Here is a 20759-nt window from a genome sequence, read left to right as displayed (position 1 = left end):
GGTCTGGATTACCTTGGGTAGGGTTAGACGGAGTCACGGGCAATTCAGCTTTAGCTTTCGACCTTTCCATCTCTCTTTCTTCTGCTATTTTCCTTTCTTCTTCTGCTCTTTTCCTTTCTTCTTCTGCAGCTTTCTCTTCTTCTCTTTTCTTTCTCTTTTTTCTCTGCCTTCTCTTTCTCTTTCTGCCTGCATTTTCTCTCTTTCAGCCTGCATCTTCAGCTTAATCAAATTTTCTTCTGCTTCTATATGTCTAAGCACTAACTCTACGTCACTTTTCTCTTTCTTTTCTGCTTGCTTATTTATAACATCAGCCTGTGCTACATTCAACAACTCTTGAGCTAATTCTAACTCATCTTCATTAGTTATTTTACCAGAGTTTATCAATGCTTCCATAGCAATGCATTTTATTTGTGCCTTTACCATGTTGGTGTAGACACATGACCACACATGCTACTGCTATCTCACTCCACTGTGCTTTGGTCAGAGTGGTTTCAGATAACTCTTGGATGGAGGGGTCTGCTAAAATTCCTGAACATCGAATGGAGCCATTTTCTCTCAATTACTCAATTAACAATTCAATATGACAACAATTCAACACAATAAAGTGCAAAAAACAACTATAGGGGAGAGCGGTGATGATTCGGACAGTGGGATGGTCCAGACAGTGCATTTCCTGGAAAATGTAAGGGGCCCTCAGCTCTGAGAAATCATGTGAAATCGCGAGAGTTTGTTCGCCATTGACACATGGACTTTGGTTCTTTGAAGGGTCGTTTATTTTAGGATTGAGGGTAATTTTTTGGTTTTCTCATTTCTATGTAATTTTTTGCGTCTGAATCATAAGCTTTGGTGTACTGAATATGATAAGGAGCTGATTATGAGTTTTGGGTGTGAATTTGTACTATGTGACGAAGATGTTGTAGCTATTACCCGCCTGTAATCTGCAAGGATTTGATTTTGAGTGTGTCATCAAATGGTTATGATATGTGGGGGATGATTCGGACATTCTAGGGTTGGGATGATTCGGACGTGTCCGAATCATCCCTCCTAGCAAACCTTCACTAATTATGAATTCCAACAAAGAAACAGAAGATTTTCACTAACATTATTTAAGTTATATTTTGTGTATATGCATTCACTGGCCCCTCATTACCTTTACCTTATAAAGCACTTCATAAACCCATCACAGAACCCCCTAATTACAAATTAAAATGTGAATTTCAAGTCTGGATTCCATTCCATTGTCATTCACCCATATTACACTGATTCTTTCAAGAAAGTCACTTTGCCAGGGCTTTTGTGACTGATAGGCCAATGCCAACTGCACCACCTAAAAGCACAACAACCTTACATGAGTACCTCAAGAACATTAAAAAGCAAGAAAAATACAAAAAAGTTAGATACAGAGGCCCAGACCAGTGATGAAGACCTTCATCATCTTGAAGATCTCTTGACAGCCGATCTTAACAATAATTCTTCTGACATCTCAGAGGAGGAGATAGAAGACACAAAAGTGGGTTTTATTGATAGAGTCCCAGAGGAGGGAGATTTTGTTCTTGTTGGGATAGATCCAGCAAAAGGTAGCAAAGTTTATATAGGCAAATTAATCATCAATTTAGACGAGGGTGATGAATTTCAGGTTTTTTATTTAAGAAAATCACAGAAATTTTCTGCTAATAGTTTTAAATTTCCAGAAATTGAGGATGAAGCAACTATTGGTAAAGAGGCAGTAACTGGAGTGCTTCCAAACCCAGTTCAGCAGAGTATAAAAAAAAAGCAGGGGTATTTCAAATTTTGCTTTTCTTTTGCAGGATACAATATTCGTTAGGCCAAATTTAATATTTAGGCACAACAAATTTCAAGTATTTGAGTTACGATTTATGTTTGGTTTTTACTCATGGGGAGAATAATTTCAAGTAAATTTTGGTCATTTAAGAATTTGGTGGCAAGGATATTTCAAGTTTAGTTTTTGTTTTGAAGGTTACAATATTCTTTAAGACTACTATAACATTTGCTCTCGGCAAATATCGTAGATTTTCTGGCTGCCATTCACTAAGGGAGAGAATAATGTTTTAAGTTAGTTATGATTATTTCAATAAAACACTTCGCATGGTATTTCTGTTTCATTTATCAACTGACTTGAAGGTAAATGTCAGTTATAATAATTGTCCGAATCATCCCATGCTCTTCTCCGAATCATCACCATGGGTAGGGATGATTCGGACATTTTGGAAACTTGTACTTGAAGATAAATAGCTTCAAGTATAGTAAAGTATACGACTTGCTACATTTACTGGTAAATGTAGGATGATGAGGCTACACATTGACATACCAAGGATATCACTGCTCCTTAAACTCTGACTTCTAGAGAGAAATTAAAGAAAAATGTCTGAACCATCACCGCTCTCCCCTATATGAAGTTTTCATAATAAAACTAATATTGTAATACCTACCTGAACACCTGAATTAGTCTTAATCCCACAAGCCCGAACAACCTCAATTACCAATCCCCTTATTGGGAATTTTAACAGCCAGCGTTACCAACACTGCAGGTAAAATCTTGTCACTGAGCTACCACAACAAATGGTTGGTAACACTGACACAGGTGTGTGCTGACATGCCCCATTTTCATCAATTGCTTTATTCAAGGTCAAATTGATGTGGGGAAAGAAGGGTGGGAATCATTCAGGTGTTCAGGTAGGTATTACAACATTAGTTTTATTATGAAAACTTCATATTGCAATACACTCCCTGATCACCTGAATTAGCTTGATTAACAACATTTAGAGGAGGAGGGATCAATTCTATTGCACGCCCCTTTACCAACCTCAGAGATGGTAGCTCACCAATCTGTTCTGCATAGGCTATCTTGTTTATTTTTACACTCACCATAACAATCGGTGTTTTTGGTGAAGAGACATACTGGAAAGTACTTTGATTGTCTGTCAGGTCAGTCTTGTCTCCGTCCGTCGACCTCCCATGTGGCTATTCAAAGCCTCTCATGTATGGAGGGAAGTGAAGCAGTGTGCAGAGCCGCTGTCCCTCTGGGTAACCCGACTGGGTTGAGGAAGGGTCAGATGACCGACCGGCAACAAAGTATCTTGGCATCGATGAGAAGCCTAACCTACTCGAGCACCCCCATGGACTCTCGTAGGGAAGCTATCCGACACTACGATAGTTAAAGAAAACGAACTAACCTAATTCCCTGTGATTATGCTATCACTGTTGCCTAACAAGGAATTCTCTCTGGTTAACCTACAAACCAATGGACTAAAAGGATATCCCTTCGGTTAAATGGAACGCACCCTAGATAGAGTTAGTCGCAATAACGGACTAAGAGAATATTCCCTCAGTTAAAATGAACACACCCTATATGAGAGTTAGCCGCTACAAACGGACTAAGCTAATACTCCTCCGACGAGGCGAATTGAACATCTCTTAAATAATAGGAAGTAAATACTGAGACGGATTTCCAAGTAGCCACTTCCAGAATAGAGGATACTGAATACTTTCTTAGAAAGGAAGATGAAGTGGCAATACTTTGAATGCTGTGTGCTCGGGGTAATACAGGGCTTGAAGAAGACGGAGAAGAAGAACAACAACAACAGCCCGGTGAAGCTTGGGAAATACCTCCCTCAGAAAGTAACTGATTGTGTTCTTTGACAACGAGTGGGACGGATTCCGCGGAGAGACGAAAAGTGTACGCGGACGAGGATGGAGTTTTTTCCACCTTTAACAAATAAACTTTCAATGCTCGCACCGGGCATAAATACATCTCCGCTGGGTCGCCAGCAACAAACTCTTGCAAAGAAAGAACTCTGAATGAATGAGGAAGAGGGTTAACTTCCAACTCCGTCTTTGCCACAAATTCCCGTAGAAAAGACAAATGCATATCAAACCTGAAGCTCACCCACCCTTTTTGCTGTAGCTAAGGCCATGAGAAAAAGCATCTTCTTAGTCAGCTGTCTCAAAGTTAGAGCTTCAATGGGTTCAAAGGCAGGGGAACACAGAAAATGAAGTACTGACAAATCCCACGGAGGAGCCCGATTTGGCAAAACAGGACGTTCAATCTTAAAAGAACGCAATAAATCCTGGGTGATTTTGCTAGTAGAAATCTCTGGGAGATGGAAGCTAAATGTACTACTAAGCATTGAGCGACAGCCAGTAATAGCCGAATACTAAAGTCCCTTGACTTTTCTAAGGAATAACAGAAATTCAGCTATCTTAGCAATAGAAGGTCTAGAGATGGAGTGACCTTCCTTACAACACCAACTTCTATATATTGTCCATCTGACTTGGTAAAGTTTGGGGGTTGACTTTCTCAAGCTGAAAGAAAGCTGTCTAGCCACAGCTTTACAGAGTCCGGTTTGTCTCGCTGCTAGCTTGATAGTCGCCATGCAACTAGGTTCAGCACGCGAGGGTTTGGGTGATAATGATGGAAATGTGGTTGTTTGAGAAGATCTTTCTGCATGGGTAGGAACATCGGAACTTCCGTGAGGAGCTCTAGGAGTTTCGGAAACCAAGAACATTGGGGCCAGCAAGGAACTATTAGGGTCATATCCGTATTGATACTTTCCCGCAATTTCCTGATTACTTGATGAATGAGCCCGAATGGAGGAAAGGCATATACCTGCATTTGATTCCAATTTTGTAGCATCGCATCAGTGCCTATCAACATGGAGTCCGCCACTGGTGAAAAGTACACTGGAAGACGATGGTTCAATCTCGTTGCAAATAAATCTACCGTTGCTGGCCATTTCCGAAGAACCTGACCTACGTCCTGGGGTAAAGTCCACTCTCCCCCCAATACCTGACGAGAGCAACTTAACGAATCGGCCAGCACATTGAGATCCCCAATACAAATTGAGGAAGAAGAGAAACCTTCTTTTCTTCTCACCATCTCAAGACTCTCTGAGCTATAATATTGAAATCTGTCAGGTCTCGTGCCTCCAGATTTCTTCAGATACAACACCGCAGTTACGTTGTTACAAAACAGAGCCACTACTCTGTTGCGCACAAGATCTGAAAAACACCTGAAGGCCTCTTCTACCATCCTTAGTTCCTGAAGATTGAGTGATTCCTCCTGTTCCCGATCCCCCCAAAGGCCTGAAGCCTGGATTTCCTCCAAGGTTGCTCCCCAACCTTGACCTGAGGCATCTGTGTAAAGATGAACGTCGGGAAGAGGGGAGTCGATAGACCTTCCGGGTGTCAGATTCCCTTCTTCTGACCACCACAGAAGATCCGACAGGCAAGAATCGTTCCAGACTATGAACGTGTTCTCGCTGCGGAAGTCCCAGTGATTCCTGAGACATACCTGAAGAGAGCGCATCCGGAGACGAGACCCTGGAATTATGAGAGAAACAGAAGACATTCTCCCTAAGAGGCTTCTCCAAGCTGATACCAGCTGTTCCCTCATGGACAGGAACACCTCTACCTGTTGTAGGACTGCTTGTATCCTCTCCCAGGTTGGGAAAACCCTCAAAGGAAGAGAGAGAATCCTCATCCCCAAATAAGTCATGGATTGGGTTGGTACTAGGCAGCTCTTGGCAAGGTTTAGTCGAATTCCTAGTACCCTGCACAGTTTTAAAAGGAAGTCCCTCACCCTTACTATCTCCTCTAGAGAGGAGGCAAGGATCAGCCAGTCATCCAGATATCTCAACATCCTGTATCCCCGACGATGCATAATTGTCGACAGAGGAAACATGACCCTCGTAAACACCTGTGGTGATGTGGTCAGCCTGAAGGGGCGAACTTTGAACTGGAAGGTGCCGGCGGAAGACACGAACCTCAGGTACCTCCGAGAACCCTGATGAACAGGAATCTGGAGGTACGCATCCTCCAGATCCACCGAGACCATCCAATCCCCCCTCCTGACTGACCACAGCACCGATTGTGCAGTCTCCATGCGAAACTTCACCGTCACCACCCGATGGTTGAGGCTGGAAAGGTCTATAATGGGCCTCCACGCACCTCCGGCTTTTGCTCTGACAAAGACTCTGCTGTAGAAGCCTGGAAAGAGAGAAGCTGGTTCCAACACCCCCTTCTCCAACAGGGCCTGAATCTCCTTCGCTAGAGCCATTCCCCTGATGGAAGACAGGGAATAACTCGGAAGGTTGACAGGGGAGGAGGACAGAGGAGGAAAGGAATGGAAAGGAATTCGATAGCCCAACATCAGGACTCTACAACCCAATCCTCTGGCCCCCACTCCTTCCAAACCTGCCAGAACGGAGTGAGACAACCTCCCACCAGAACGGACGAGGGACATATCTCCTACTTGGTGAAATCCCGTGACGTCGAGGGTCTAGAAGCAGACACCGATGCCACCTTGTTTGCAAAACGCACCCTCTTGGGTGTCCTAGGGGAAGACTTTGAAGATGTTCTCTAGGAAGGGGAAGATTTGCGAACACCTTTAGGGGAACGAGAATTGGTGGTGACAAAATTTACCATAATAGCCACATCTTCCTCCCAGAACAAGGAATTGGCTAAAACTAAAGGAGCTCTAAGGAGAACCGTCTTATGGGCGTCCGGATAATACAGGGGAAGATGACTAAGATAGAAATCACACATCTTCTTACTCACAAAAGTCGTTGATGAAGCCAAGGCATTAGCCTGATGACCCAGACCCATTGATACAGAAGTTATTAAACTGTCAAACAGTCCCAGATCCGAAGGGATATATCGGTCATTCTTTAAGAAACCCATTAACCCTGACAACATCCACAGAGAGTGCGAAAGAGCCTTGGTCTGATTACGTAACACGTCTTCTAGTGCCACCGCTTCCCTAAGGGAAATACCTACAAGGCAAGACGATGCTGGAGACCTAGATAGGATTGCCTCACCAGATTCGTTGAGTGGCAACCTGACACCTGCCGAAGGATTACCACGGACTGAATAGATCGCCTTCCTAGGGGAAAGAAGAGATATGTCCTACCTATTTGAAGTCACCACTGAAGCCAGACAACCGTCCACCTCCTCCAAGGCCTGCCTGACCCAATCAAACCAAACTAGTCCGCATGAAAAGGGAACAGGAGTTGGCTTAGTGGCATAGAACGACTCGAATAGAGATTGATTTGACGCATGCGGTTGGTCCGGAGCTCTTGCTTGAGGGTATAAGGAAGTGACGTACTTAAGCATACGTCTGAAGTCCTTACCGCTGGAAAGAGGACAGTCCGAATCCTCTGGAATTTCCTGAACCTCTGGATGAGAATCCAGTTTGGCCATGTCTGAATGGTCCAAGACAGACAAAGAAGGAGGAGCTGAACGGCACCCAGACAATGACAAAGGATCAACACAGATGCCAAATCCAGAATGCTGCATACCTAAACCTAACCCGGTACCCAGAGCTGGATCCAAATCATTGATCCCACAGGAAGAGAGGAAGGAGCCGAGAGACCAGAAACCGCTTCCACATTCCTTCCAAAGGGGAGCCAAGTAAGAGAAGCCGAACCCGAGTAACTAAACCCTGCGGGAGGATGCGTAAGTGAAAACGCTTGCGGAGGGATGGAAGAAGATGAAGAAGAAGAAGGGAGAATGAAAGAGGTAGGAGTTACCAACGAAGCTTCCGCAGCCGAAAAGGTGGGTGATGAAAATCTCGGACCAATCGGAGATGGTACCGCAAGCCCAGTCAAAGCCGCGGATTGCAAACCCGAACTAGAAGCGACCGGCAAGCTCTGGAAAATACCCAGAAAACCTGATGCTTGAAGCGGAAGCAAGGGGTTGCGCACTAGAGGCCAAATTTTGCCAAAGCTAAGTTCTCACTTGACCCGAAGATCCTCCTACCAAGGAAGGCTGGACTGCGGAAGGGAAGGGGAAGGGAAGGGGGAAGACAGAGGAATGAAGTACGAAGAAAAAGTTACCTGAGAAAAGGGGATGTTGGGTTTGTAGAAAGAGGGAAAGATGATGCAGAAACCGCAGGAAGGGCAGAAGAAGAAGAAGAAGGAGCTGAAGATGAGACTGAAAGGGGGGGGGGCAACAGAGAATGTTGGCAAGGAAGGTGAAGCTACAGGTAATCCAGAGGAAAAAAACAGAATCCTTAGAACGAAGGGACAGAAGGTAGACTGAATCCACCCCTCCCTGATAATCCTGAAGCATGTCCGACATAAATTCCGGACACCCCTGAGTCACATATTCTCTAATGTTAGAAAACCAGTTCAACCAACAACCTTTCACCAAAAGTCTATATCCTTTAGACAGACCTAACAAATCTGCATTATATTCTGCCACATCCCCAGACCGATCACGCTAACCACTCTTAGAAGTCAAAAGCAGCACACCCGAATCCACTTTACTAGATGGAGGCAACCTGTGCCAGATCAAAACAGATGTGATGAAGGCGAAAATTTTGCTGGAGCACAAACTCCACTAGAAACTGAAACCCCAAAAGGAGACCGACTCTACACACCTGATGCCTTCTCCTCACTACCTGATCCCGACCTATCCGTCTTAGTCATACCTAGCTCTTGATCCTGACTAAAGTTTTCAACATTGAATTTTTCAACAACACTACAAGGGGGTTGGGGAGGGTCCTTCACTGTCTGCTCCGCCCCTAGGGGGCCGGCAGAACCTACCCATTCGGAGGCTTGCGGTTCTCCATTACCCTCAGTACCCGTTCCGTTAGGGCTGGTTCTGGAACAGACAGGGGAGCTGAAAGAGAGGCAAGATTAGACATCCTAACACTGCTACTATCCTTGCTAGAAAATTGTTGGAAAAGACTAGCTACTAAATTTGTCATACTACTCGTAATCCTATCTTCTAACTGTTTAACTATCTCTGAGCTCGCTAAATCTGAAACTGAAGCCTGAGGTCCTTGAGGCAATGAAGAATCCGACCGCCATTTGCTGCCCTTGCTAGCCAACGACTTGCGATGGCGAATGTAATCTTCCATCTGTTCTAACATCCAATCTGAGCATTCATCGCAACGCGTTTGTACATCACATTGAATCTTTCTACATGCCTGACAAATGGAGTGTTTATCATGTCTCAAAGTACTCATCCGTTTCTTGCAAGACGAGCAGGAGTGATGGGCGCTAGCATCCGCGGTCATAGGTGCAGACAAGTCGAGGTCGAAGGCGCAGTAGTGACAGGAGAGGAGGAAGACTTGTCCATAATGATCAATCAAGTTTCAAGAACCGGTGAACTCAAATCCAAAGACATTCCATGACAAAATATCCAGAAAGGCTGAGAAATCCAAGCAGAAGGTCGTTAATCCAGGGGAAGAGTCAATAAATCCAAGCAGAAGGTCGTAATTTGGGAGAAAGGTCAGAAAATCCAGTCCAGAAATCTCAAATAACAAAGAGGAGTCGAACAATAGGATCAAATTTCGCCCTGCTGAAGGGAACAACCGTTCAGCAGCACGAACAGAAAGCAATTGACAAAAATGGAGTGTGTCGGCACACACCTGTGTCAGAGTTACCAACCATTTGTTGTGGTAGCTCAGTGACAAGATTTTACCTGCAGCGTTGGTAATGCTGGCTGTTAAAATTCCCAATGGGGGATTGGTAATTGAGGTAGTTCGGGATTAAGGGCTAATTCAGGTGTTCAGGGAGTGTATTGCAATAACAATTTTAAATACAAAAATTTATTTCTAAATTCAAAGATTATACATGACTTTAACAGTCTCAGGAAATTTCTTATTACTTGAAAACAAAACAAAATTGGATTAAGTCTGAATTCATCATCAGTCAAAATTAAATCAGAAATTAATTTATTAATTAATCAAAAATTATTCAAGTAAAATTTAAGTTGTTAAGTAATGAATAATGATTGAGAAGAAATACAATTAAATTAATTCTCTAGTGTTAAACAAAATAAGACAACTAAATTAATTAAATAAAAATGTGATTACAAAAGACATAGAAATACACTCTGCAAAAAAAGAAAATATCAAAATGTAAAGCAAAGCATTAAGACAATAGTAAACACACCACATATATATAAAAACTCTTCAAAGGTAAAGTATAAAACATACAACATGAAAAGTATTAAAAAGGGAAAAAATAGTATAATTGCATATAACCAGTGTAAATATTATTTTTAGTGCACTATAAACCAATGATTATGTTACAATACCTTGGTACCAGTTTCTCCACTTTTTAGGCCTGTTACACTTATTAATAGGCGCCGCTACCTTCACTCAATAAAATACACTGTTCAGATGACACAGACACATTTACTAAGGAATTAAATAGTTAAAAGTTACAAGTGACCATTGACTACAAAAATATTAGTTATGTTACAGCAGGACATTCGAAGTCCTGAGAGAGAGAGAGAGAGAGAGAGAGAGAGAGAGAGAGAGAGAGAGAGAGAGAGAGAGAGATCCCCTCCGCACGGTTATCAGGCTCAGAATGACTCTCTTTGTATGGGCGTCTATAGATGGGGCAGGGCCGTTCGTCCATACTAGTGTGTGAACGGGTCTTAGATGAGATTTTTATTTTAAAAACTCTTTAAAAACGATGATTAGAGAGAAAGTGGAATTACAGTTAATAATATTTATTATTACATAGTTCCAGAACAAAAGAATCTCTAGCTACTATAATAAAATGAAAAGATATCGTCTCATGGAAAATTCCAGAACGATGTTATGCCACTTTCGTGACATGATTCACCACCCAACAGCGTTCTGTATGGGAATGATCGAGCCATATAAGAATGTGTTACTTCAGCAGTCTTGTAAATTGACGAAAATAAGTCGCCTCTTTACAGAACAACTACCCCGTCTCTCTCTCCACTCCATATATCTTCCTTTTTATAAACCATACAGTGCTTAAACACATTAATTTTAAGCCAACTCTCTATGGAATCTGCACATCTGAACACAAAATTATACAGTATACAACAATACACACATACACACAACAACTAAGGAGAGATTACTGCATTATGAAAATCACAGCATAAGAATATATATATATATATATATATATATATATATATATATATATATATATATATATATATATATATATATATATATATATATATATATATATATATATATATATCGTCAGTCATGTCTGCAATATAAATTATAAACAGCAGTTAAAATTAAAGTTAAAATCACTATTCTACTAACAAAAAAAAAATTTTTATAACAAAGCTAAGATAAAGGTGCAAATTTTTATTAAAAACACAATACTAAAATTAACCAAGTTTGTTAAGAAAAATAAACTACCTTTCAATACAAAACAAGAGGAAAAAAAGCCCAGACAACACCTTAAGTGAGAGAGAGAGAAACAGCAAAGTGTTACTATTTAAATTAGGGGACAGATGCTTTATATATAATGACTCAAGGGTAGTTAAAAAGGCAGATTGAGATGTAGCACTTAGAATCGAAAAATGCGTTTTTTCAACATAAATTTTACATTTAGTTGCATGGGTTCTAATGCTAGAAAGTTCTGGGTTGGATATACAGGAACCTATACGATAACTGAGTCCTAAGTGGCTGTAATAGCGGACTTGCAACAGTCTTTTACTGGAACCAACATATGTACCAAGACATCTTGGGCATTCAAATTTATAGATAATGCTGGACTGCATAAAATCCTGTAACTTATCCTTATAGGAGAAAAATTTTCCAACCTTTATTGGATTCACATACGAATCAAATTTAATTTTAAAAAACCTATTTCTCTTTCAAGCATTAGAACACATGCTACTAAATGTAAAATTCATGTTGAAAAAACACATTTTTCGATTCTCAGTGCTACATCTCAAACTGCCTTTTTAACTACCCTTGAGTCATTAAATATAAAGCACCTGTCCCCTAATTTGAATAGTAACACTTCTGCAGTTTCTCTCTCTCTCGCTTAAAGTGTTGTCTGGGCATTGATGTTTCTTCAGGCCATTCTTCCCTCTTGCACTGTATTGAAAGATAGTTTACTTTTCTTAACAAACCTGGTTAATTTTAATGTTAACTTTGTTATAAAAATTTATTTTTGTCAGCAGAATAATTGTTATTTTAACTTTAGTTTTAACTGTTGTTTATAATTTTTGCAGACTGATGATGTGCAAAGGACTGCACAAAACATTTCTTAATAAAGAACCTTGAAGACTTCTTGTCTTATGGATCTCCTGATGATGCATTTGCCGCTTGCCTCCTGTTGCCTATAAATACATATAAATACATATATATTTATATATATATATATATATATATATATATATATATATATATATATATATATATATATATATATATATATATATATATATATATATATATATATATATATATATATATATATATATATATATATATATATATATATATATATATATATATATATATATATATATATATATATATATATATATATATATATATATTATATATATATATATATATATATATATATATATATATATATATATATATATATATATATATATATATATGACTTTTATCACATCACCGTGATTCATATACAATCAGTAAGCTACAAACGTCCTTTAATATCCAATTCACTCTACCTCGGAAATAATATATTTTCATATATGTTACCGAAGGGGAATTTTTAAGTTGATAATAAGTTCGTCGTCCCGTGGGCTCGAACCAGCGAAGGACAAGAACTCAGGACTACAGTGGACAGTTTGTTTTACACTACCGGTGTAGGTAGGTGTCTTTTTTTTTTTTTTTTTGTATTGGCCCTGGCCTTCTTCTGCTGTTCTGTTCCTTTTTAAATACTTTATAAAATATTTTTTAAAATATCTTTTAAGTGTTTTTAAGGTTGTCTTTTTTTTTCTTTTTAACTGTCCTTTAACATGGTGTTAAGTATATAATGTGTATACCTTTTAGTGTTTATACACAAGTACTGTTTAAGTTCATCGCTTTTTCAGCCTGGAAGATGTATCAAGAGATACGAAACGTCGGCATAATAATAAATGGATAAAGGAGAAAGAACGCCTTTCTGTTACTCCAATTTGCCTATGCATATATACATATACATATATATACACATACATATATATACACATATACACATATATACACATATATATACATATATATACATATACATATATATATATACATATATATATACATGTATATATATATATTGAGAGAATAGAGAAAAACGTATTTTTCGAAGTGGAAATATCCTATTTCCATTTTGGGTCAGTACGTAAGGGCCATAAACTCATAAATCTCCCAGCCTGTCACAACAAGTCGCCAACCATATCTTCAAGAACACACCAGCACTAACGAGGCGCTAAGAGAAATTGCATCTGGCCGTGCCTTCAAAATCTACGAGGGTCCTGCGAAGGTTAGTAGAGTGTGGGAAAACACCCTCACCCCCCTTGACTTCGAAGAAGAGCCCAAGGAAATAAGCCATGCCCACAGGTCATGCCTAAATGTTTTGGCCAATCAAATGCCATCAGTGCCAGAGACCTAGAGACGTCCTACAAGGAGCAAATACCCAATAATCAACAGGAATTCCTTAAAACACACCTCCAAAAGTTGGAATGAAGCAAGTGGAGGAGGTGCCTCAGGAAAGCAGTGCCTGCCCAGAATATGACGTCATGGTTGACACAAGGGAAAATGGGAGATATAAGGATAGGCAGACAGGAAAGAAGGGAGACATAGAAAAGTCAGAGAGAGAAAAGCGAGACAGAGTCGAAAGAGAGAGTCGAAAGGGGGAAAAGAGCAGAGTCTAAGCAGAGTGGGAAGATAGAGAGAGAGAACTATTCCGAAGTGAGGGGAAGCAGAAAAGAAACCGAAGGACAGAAACAGAAGAAGTGTGTTAGTGAAGAAAGACTCTCTCAAACAATAGTCCCCGTAATCTAATTCGTAAAGTCTCGAAACCATTATTTTAATGTCTCAAAACCATTATTTTAAAGTCTCGAACCATTAAGAAACAGTTAAGAAACTATAGGTGGAACTGTAAGACAAGAAGTGCAAATAAAGAAGAAACGGGAACAATTAATCATTTTCCCTTTAACCTCAGTAATTTATAATTTAATAACTGTTTTTAAAGAACCACTTGTTCCTGCTACAAATAACGTCCACGTCGCCTGCCCAGGTGCGCTACCTTAGAGTTGGGCCCTTAGAAGGAAAGAAACGGGGTCCAACAACAGCTGATGGTCAGCGGTGGGATATCAACAGCTAGCGACGAGAAGTGGGATATCAACAGCTAGCGACGAGAAGTGGGATAACAAAAGCTGCAGCCGATGGCGATCGGTGAGATATCAACAGCTAAGTGAGATAACCGCCGGTGTACATGTAGTGATCACGAACAGTTGGCGAAACAGTGAAGTGAGATAAACAATTGAAAATAGAATAAACAAGTGATCAAAGAAAAACACCAAAGACAAAACATAACATACACCACTCTGCAAAGAAGAAAATAAAACACGCCCCACGCAAACACACACAACGCTACGACAAAGCAGAAGACTACGCCGCAGAGAGAGATGCCCTTTTCCTCTCGCCGCCACCGATGATTCCCGTGACCAAGTGAGAGGAAGATCCCCAGCCAAGGCGCAGTGACGGAAGGACGCTGAAGAAGAAGGCGAAGAAGAAGACAAACGAACAACCCAACCCTTGGACGAAAGCTTACGAATAACAAATCAAGCTGCCGAGAGAATACGCGCAGAAAGATGAGAGAAAAAAATGACACACAGTAAGAATGTCCTTACGGTCACACACACACACGTAGAATATTTTTTTTTTCCTTGAGTTAGAAGCACACAAAATTAAGTCAACTAAGAACACTTGTATTGATATTCATTTGAAAACACAAAACTCATACGCAAATTAAATAGACTTGGCAACAAGAGTTTTTTTTTTCTTTTTCTCTTTCTTTAACTAAGCACCTATCGATCTTTTTACTAAATTTTATCCAACAATTGGTATTACTAAACTTTATTTAACGTTTGGCATGACTAACCCATCCATAATTTCTGTATTTTATTTGTGTCATTCTACGGTTATTTTAAGCATTTAATTTCTTATTTAACATTCATTAGCTGAAATTTATATATTTTTCGATCGAGAAATCTCAACTTGTTTTTTTGTTCCCTTAAAGGTGTTCAGAATCATAAGTTTTTTGAAGATTATTTTTTCTTTAATTTTTTTTTGAAGCGAGTGATAATTTATTTATTTGTTTTACCAGCACTGTCAAGGATAATTGGAAGTTAAGGGATTTTTTTTTCTTTGTTTAACACCGCCAATCGGTAATTTAGAATTTCGGGGAAATTTTAGTGATTGATTAACTTTACTTTAGGTAAGATAGAAGTGTTTATGATCTTTTGTGATTTTTTTTTTGTGATTTTAAGAACTGGTTGACTTTATTTGCTTTGTTATTACTGCCATTATACTCAGTGGTTAAGCAAGTGTTTGTCATTAGTGAATAAATGCCCAGGAGGAGATCGGCACAAACTAATAGTGTAAGAACTCCTGTTTACACAAGAAGTCAAACCAATAATTTAACTATGGAGAGGGGACACACACTCAACTAGCCCAGTCTCTGCAGCTGTAGGTACACATAAAAGACATGCAATTAACCATATAGCCAAATTTTGTGGAAGGAAAGAAGGTCAGGGTGCCTGTAACTTAGAAAACTGGATAGAGCAGGTAGGCAACATCTTAATAACATAATAGGCACAGATACGAAAAACTCAGTGAAGCGAAGAGTTATCTGGATCTGGAAGCAGGGGGAGACTTAGAACGATATGTCCATTCCGAGACATATCAAAGACTTAAGAACTGGGAAGAAATGAAACAGTTCTTTAGAAAGGTATATTCCACAGTAGGCGAAACAGATCCCATTATCAGCCTTGCAAGGATAGCTCAGTTATAAGGCAGATAAAAGAAGCTACTAAGGGATGAGTTCCCAGCTATATAACAATATGAATGAATGGGGTCACTTGGTTACATCCACTAAATGGGCAGAGACAGATAAAATGTCAGTAGCTGATGTCAAAACCATTATTAGGTTAGCATTCATGATTGGAAGTTTGCCAGCCGAAACTGTTGGAAGGATGACCCGAAAATGGGAGACTTCAGATGACATAGCTGAGATCGAAGAGGAAGTATCAAGAATCTTAGGTATAAATCACGAAGGGAACCCTGTATACAGACCTTTAGTCACCATAGGACAAGAAGAAAGAGGACAAAATAGTTCTAGGAATCCAGATAGAACCAGAATTAGGACGTTAGGTAATACAACTCAAGGGGGATTTTCAACAGTCACGTGTTATAACTGTCAGAAGAAGGGACATTATGCCAGTGACTGTCGAGGGATAGCTTACTGTCCTTTCCATAAGAGAGCCGGGCATAGCGCTCGAGATTGCAGAAATAGACCTGCTTCAGCACCTAGATATAGATCTCATTCAAGAGGCAGAGGTAGAGACCGTAGTCAGTCTCCACAAGCTAGAAGGAATAGGGGTTCAAACCCAAATAGGCATCAAGATACTAACCAAACTGCGAGTATATCAGATGACACAATGGTAAATTTTCTCTCCAGTGGTATAATGGGTCTTCCTTCATAATAGAGGGAAGGACCGGATTGCGAAACCTAAGCCAAACTAGACAGGTTAGCAAAGTTAATATAGGGAATGAATATAATTATAGACCAGTATTTCCCGCACATGTTGGTTTAGAGAAACCTACCGCCACATTCTTTGATACAGGTAGCCCTAAGAATATAATGTCAGAAAAGGTGTATCAGATGTATTTTTCTCACTTAAGTTTGAACCCAGCAGTAGATTGTAGAATCACAGACGTTCAGGGTAATAATATCAGAATAGTAGGACAAACAGATTTTCCTTTTAAGCTAGGAAGAATTTCGCTAAAGGAGAAGGTTCTAGTAGTAAGAGATATACAGTTAGGGTTTGCACATTTGCTAATTGGTTATCCAACTATGGCTAGAGAAGGGATCAGCATTAATGCACCTAGAGAGCAATTAGTGATTAGAAGGGGTCATGAAATTTCTATAATACCTCTATGTAAATTAACAGGAAGAATCCCAACTCGAGAGCACTCTTCATTGAGAAGTATTCTAAAGAAAGACACGACTGAGGGAAGATATTCAGTATACAGCACAAGCTCTCGACAGATAAATACTCACTTAGAATCCAACCAAGAAACTTACTTGAAATTAGACAGGGAGTTAAGACTTAAACCTGGAGAGAGCGCATGGATAGATTGTACAGTAAATCCAATTTTTGAAGGGAAGGAAATTCTCACGCTTACTGAAGAAGCACAAGTAAAGGGGGTACATTACTCTTCTAGCCTAAATGAAGTCAGGCAGGATAAAATAGCTTTGCAGGTTATGAATAACAGAGGAGGAAAGGTTAGGCTAACACAGGGAACAGAATTAGGTTTAGCAGAGGTATACACTATTCCCATTCAAGTTGTAGAGAAGGAAACGGTAGCACCAATCAATAAAGAAAATGAAAATTTAGCCCAGGACATAAAACTGAGAAGAGCTAAGATAGGGTCTCACTTGAAAGATATTAAAGAAGATTGTGCTAGAGAGAAACTCATAGATTTGCTAAGTGAATACCAAGACATAGTCGCTATGGAGGGCGATACACTAGGTAACACAGGTGAAATAATGCATAGAATAGACATTCCACCAAACACAAAACCAATCTGCATACCAGCCTATAGAGTAGCCCATTCCCAGAAGGAGATCATTGAAAGAGAAGTACAAAAAATGGATAGGCAAGGAATAATAGAACCATCAAAATCTCCATGGTCTTTCCCACTTTTGCTAGTTCCAAAAAAGGATAAAACCTACAGAGTAGTGGTAGATTTCAGAAGGTTGAACTAAACAAGATAACTGAAAATGATCCTTATCCAATGCCATCTATGAGAGATCTTATCACAACGATCGGATCCAAGAAATACTTTACCACAATAGATTTGTTGCAAGGATTTTTACGAATTCCTTCAGACGAGGAAAGTAAACCATTAACTGCCTTTAGTACAAGCAACGGTAGATATCAATATGTGAGAATGCCTTTTGGTCTGAAGTCAAGCCCAGTAACCTTTGTGAGATTAACGGATAAGATTTTAGGTGATTTATTAGGCAAGGATGTACATTGCTATATAGACAATTTGATAATAGCAACAGATACAATTGAAGAACACATAAAACTGGTAAGAGAAGTACTAAAGAGACTGAGGAAGGCGATTCTTAAATTAAAGTTAAAGAAGTGCAATTTCCTCAGAAGGAAAATAGACTACCTGGGACACACACTAAGTGAAAAGGGTGTGGAAGTAAACGACTTAAAGATTAAGTCAATCAAAGAGTATCCTACACCTCAATGTAAGAAGGATGTGAAGTCATTTTTGGGATTAGCAGGTTTTTACTGCAAGTACATAAAGAATTTTGCAACAATATCTGTTCCGCTGACAGAGTTATTAAAGGAACATGTGTCATTCGTATGGAAAACAAGGCAACAAGAAGCATTTGATGAACTAAAGGAAAGGTTAACTCATTCTCCCAACCTTAGTTTCCCAGATTTCAGTAAAGAATTCTTTTTAGCTACAGATGCAAGTTGCACTGGTATAGGAGCATGCTTAATGCAAAGACATGATAACAAATATAATGCTATAGCATATTACAGTAGAAAGCTAAAGCCCACAGAAGTAAACTACTCAGTAACAGACCTAGAGTCTTTAGCCATAATAGATGCTTTAAAACACTTCAGGTATATCATATTTGGGTACAAGATAACTGTATTCACTGATCATTCCGCCGCAGTAGAAATGCTTAAGAATCCGAATTTTTCCGGCATAGAGCTCGTTGGTTTATGACAGCCCAAGACTATGACATAGAGTTGAAATATGTTCCAGGGAAGGCCAATAAAGTGGCAGACGCCTTATCAAGGCATAGTACACAAGGTGATAGTATGAACACGATAGGTCACGAAGCAGAACAGGCCGAATTCATAAGCAATGTATTTACCATGCATTACACAGAAGAACTTTCCAGACAAAATTTCATAAGTGAACAAAAAAGTGATGAAGATTTAAAGATCTTCGATTTTGTAGAAAATAAAAGAGAATTTATTCAAAAGGAACGAGCAGAACTAAGTAACAGAATTGGATGCCCCATAGACGCGGTAAACGTCATAGACGACGTACTAGTTTGGATGTGTCACGAAGTGTGACCCGTTTGATCAATTACTAGGAGTACTCCATAAAAGAACAGTACCAAAGAGCCTAAGAAATAAAGTCATTGAGTTAATGCATGACGATGACATGAGAGCTCACCCAGGAAGGGATGAGACAGTTAGATTTTTTCATTGGAAAGGAATTTACAAGGATGTTAGTAATTACGTGAAGAGCTGCAATACTTGCAACAGTTACAAGGGAAGAACAGATAAGGAAGTACCTCTAGGGAAATATCCCATTCCGCAGACTCCATTTGAAAGAGTAGCCATAGATCTAATCACTAATCTTGACACCACGAGTAAGGGGAATAGAAATATATTAGTGTGTATTGATGCACTCACTAGATATACAGAGTTAATACCATTAACTAGTAAAGGAGCTAAAGAATGTGCAATCGCTCTCTTTGATAGGATATTTTGTAGGTATTCTGCCCCACAGCTCATTATATCTGATAATGGCACTGAGTTCAATAACTCATTAATTCAAGAAATATGTGATGCATTCAAGGTAGAAAAGGTAACGATACAACCGTATCATCCAGCTAGTAATGGCTTAGCAGAAAGAAATAACAGAAAGGTTCTAGATGCATTAAGGTACACAGTAGGACAGGATCCTGATTGGGACGTCAATTTACCTTTAGTCCAATTATCACTAAATGCTAAGTATCATACCAGTACTCAAGCAACACCCATAAAGGCTTTAATGGGATATGAACCAAGATTACCATATGCGTGACTAAATCAGCCAATACAGCCTAATTACTCTGAAGACATTATGAAAATAAGAATTGGGAATTTCAAGGTAATTCATAAGCAATTACACAAGAATTTAGAGGAAGCTCAGAAGAATATGACAGACAGGCATCAAGAAGGATTAAGGCCAGTAGATTACAAGGTAGGTGATGAAGTTTACCTCAAGAAGGAAGTAAGAAGTGGAATTAATTACAAGTTAGCCACTAAATTCACAGGGCCATACAAGGTCATAGATGTGCAAGACTAAGGTGAAAGTGAAAAAGGTGAATGAAGTAATACCTTCCACATATGCTGAATCATTAGAAGAAGAAGGATTTTGGATAAATAAAGATAAAGTCAAGAGAACAAAAGAAGTTAAAGAGGCAGAACTGACTGAAGAATTAGAAGAAGCTACTTCAAAAGAAAAAACTAGATATAACCTAAGAAATAGAAGAGTCACATTTCAGTAATAATGATAAGAACAAACCCATCAATTCATCCTATTATTCCCTGTATTTGATTTCTTTGTTGCTGAGTTTGCATTCATTGGTTGACTTAGTAATGAAACTATTTTTTTTTTATAATGTTGCAATACTTACTTTAATTAGTCGGTCTTGTAACAAAAGAATTTGGGGTTAAGGCGCCGTAACTTCGAATTTACCTTTTCTTTAACTGAGGGGAATTACTTAGGACGCAAGAAAGTAAAGTAAAATTTCTGAAATGTAACGTATTAAAGTCAGAAGGGTTAACAGTCATCTTTAGGGATTTGCAACCCACTATCACTAATAGAAGAATGAGGTAGAAGTTTAAGACAGGTTTTTAAATGATTTCAACGAGAATCTTGTTTTCAAATCACGAATATTTGTATCAGTGTACTAATCATAGAAGTAAAAGGTAAAGAAATGAGA

At 39.2% G+C, this 20759-nt stretch overlaps 1 protein-coding gene across 1 annotated transcript in view; it reads right to left on the bottom strand.

Moving 5' to 3' along the window:
- Positions 1-20759, bottom strand: part of Hmgs (hydroxymethylglutaryl-CoA synthase) — a gene marked incomplete at its 5' end in the record, with an annotated part of 657494 nt that overhangs the window by 267443 nt on the left and 369292 nt on the right. Inside the window, one exon of the mRNA XM_067084337.1 lies at positions 3257-3281. Within this exon, the coding sequence (XP_066940438.1) occupies positions 3257-3281 (25 nt within the window). The remainder of the gene's footprint in view (positions 1-3256; positions 3282-20759) is intronic.

This window comes from Macrobrachium rosenbergii, chromosome 41, assembly GCF_040412425.1.
Source record: "Macrobrachium rosenbergii isolate ZJJX-2024 chromosome 41, ASM4041242v1, whole genome shotgun sequence".
Taxonomy (NCBI): domain Eukaryota; kingdom Metazoa; phylum Arthropoda; class Malacostraca; order Decapoda; family Palaemonidae; genus Macrobrachium; species Macrobrachium rosenbergii.
The sequence above is the reverse complement of the archived record's forward strand: the minus strand, read 5'-3'. Positions and strand labels throughout refer to the sequence as shown.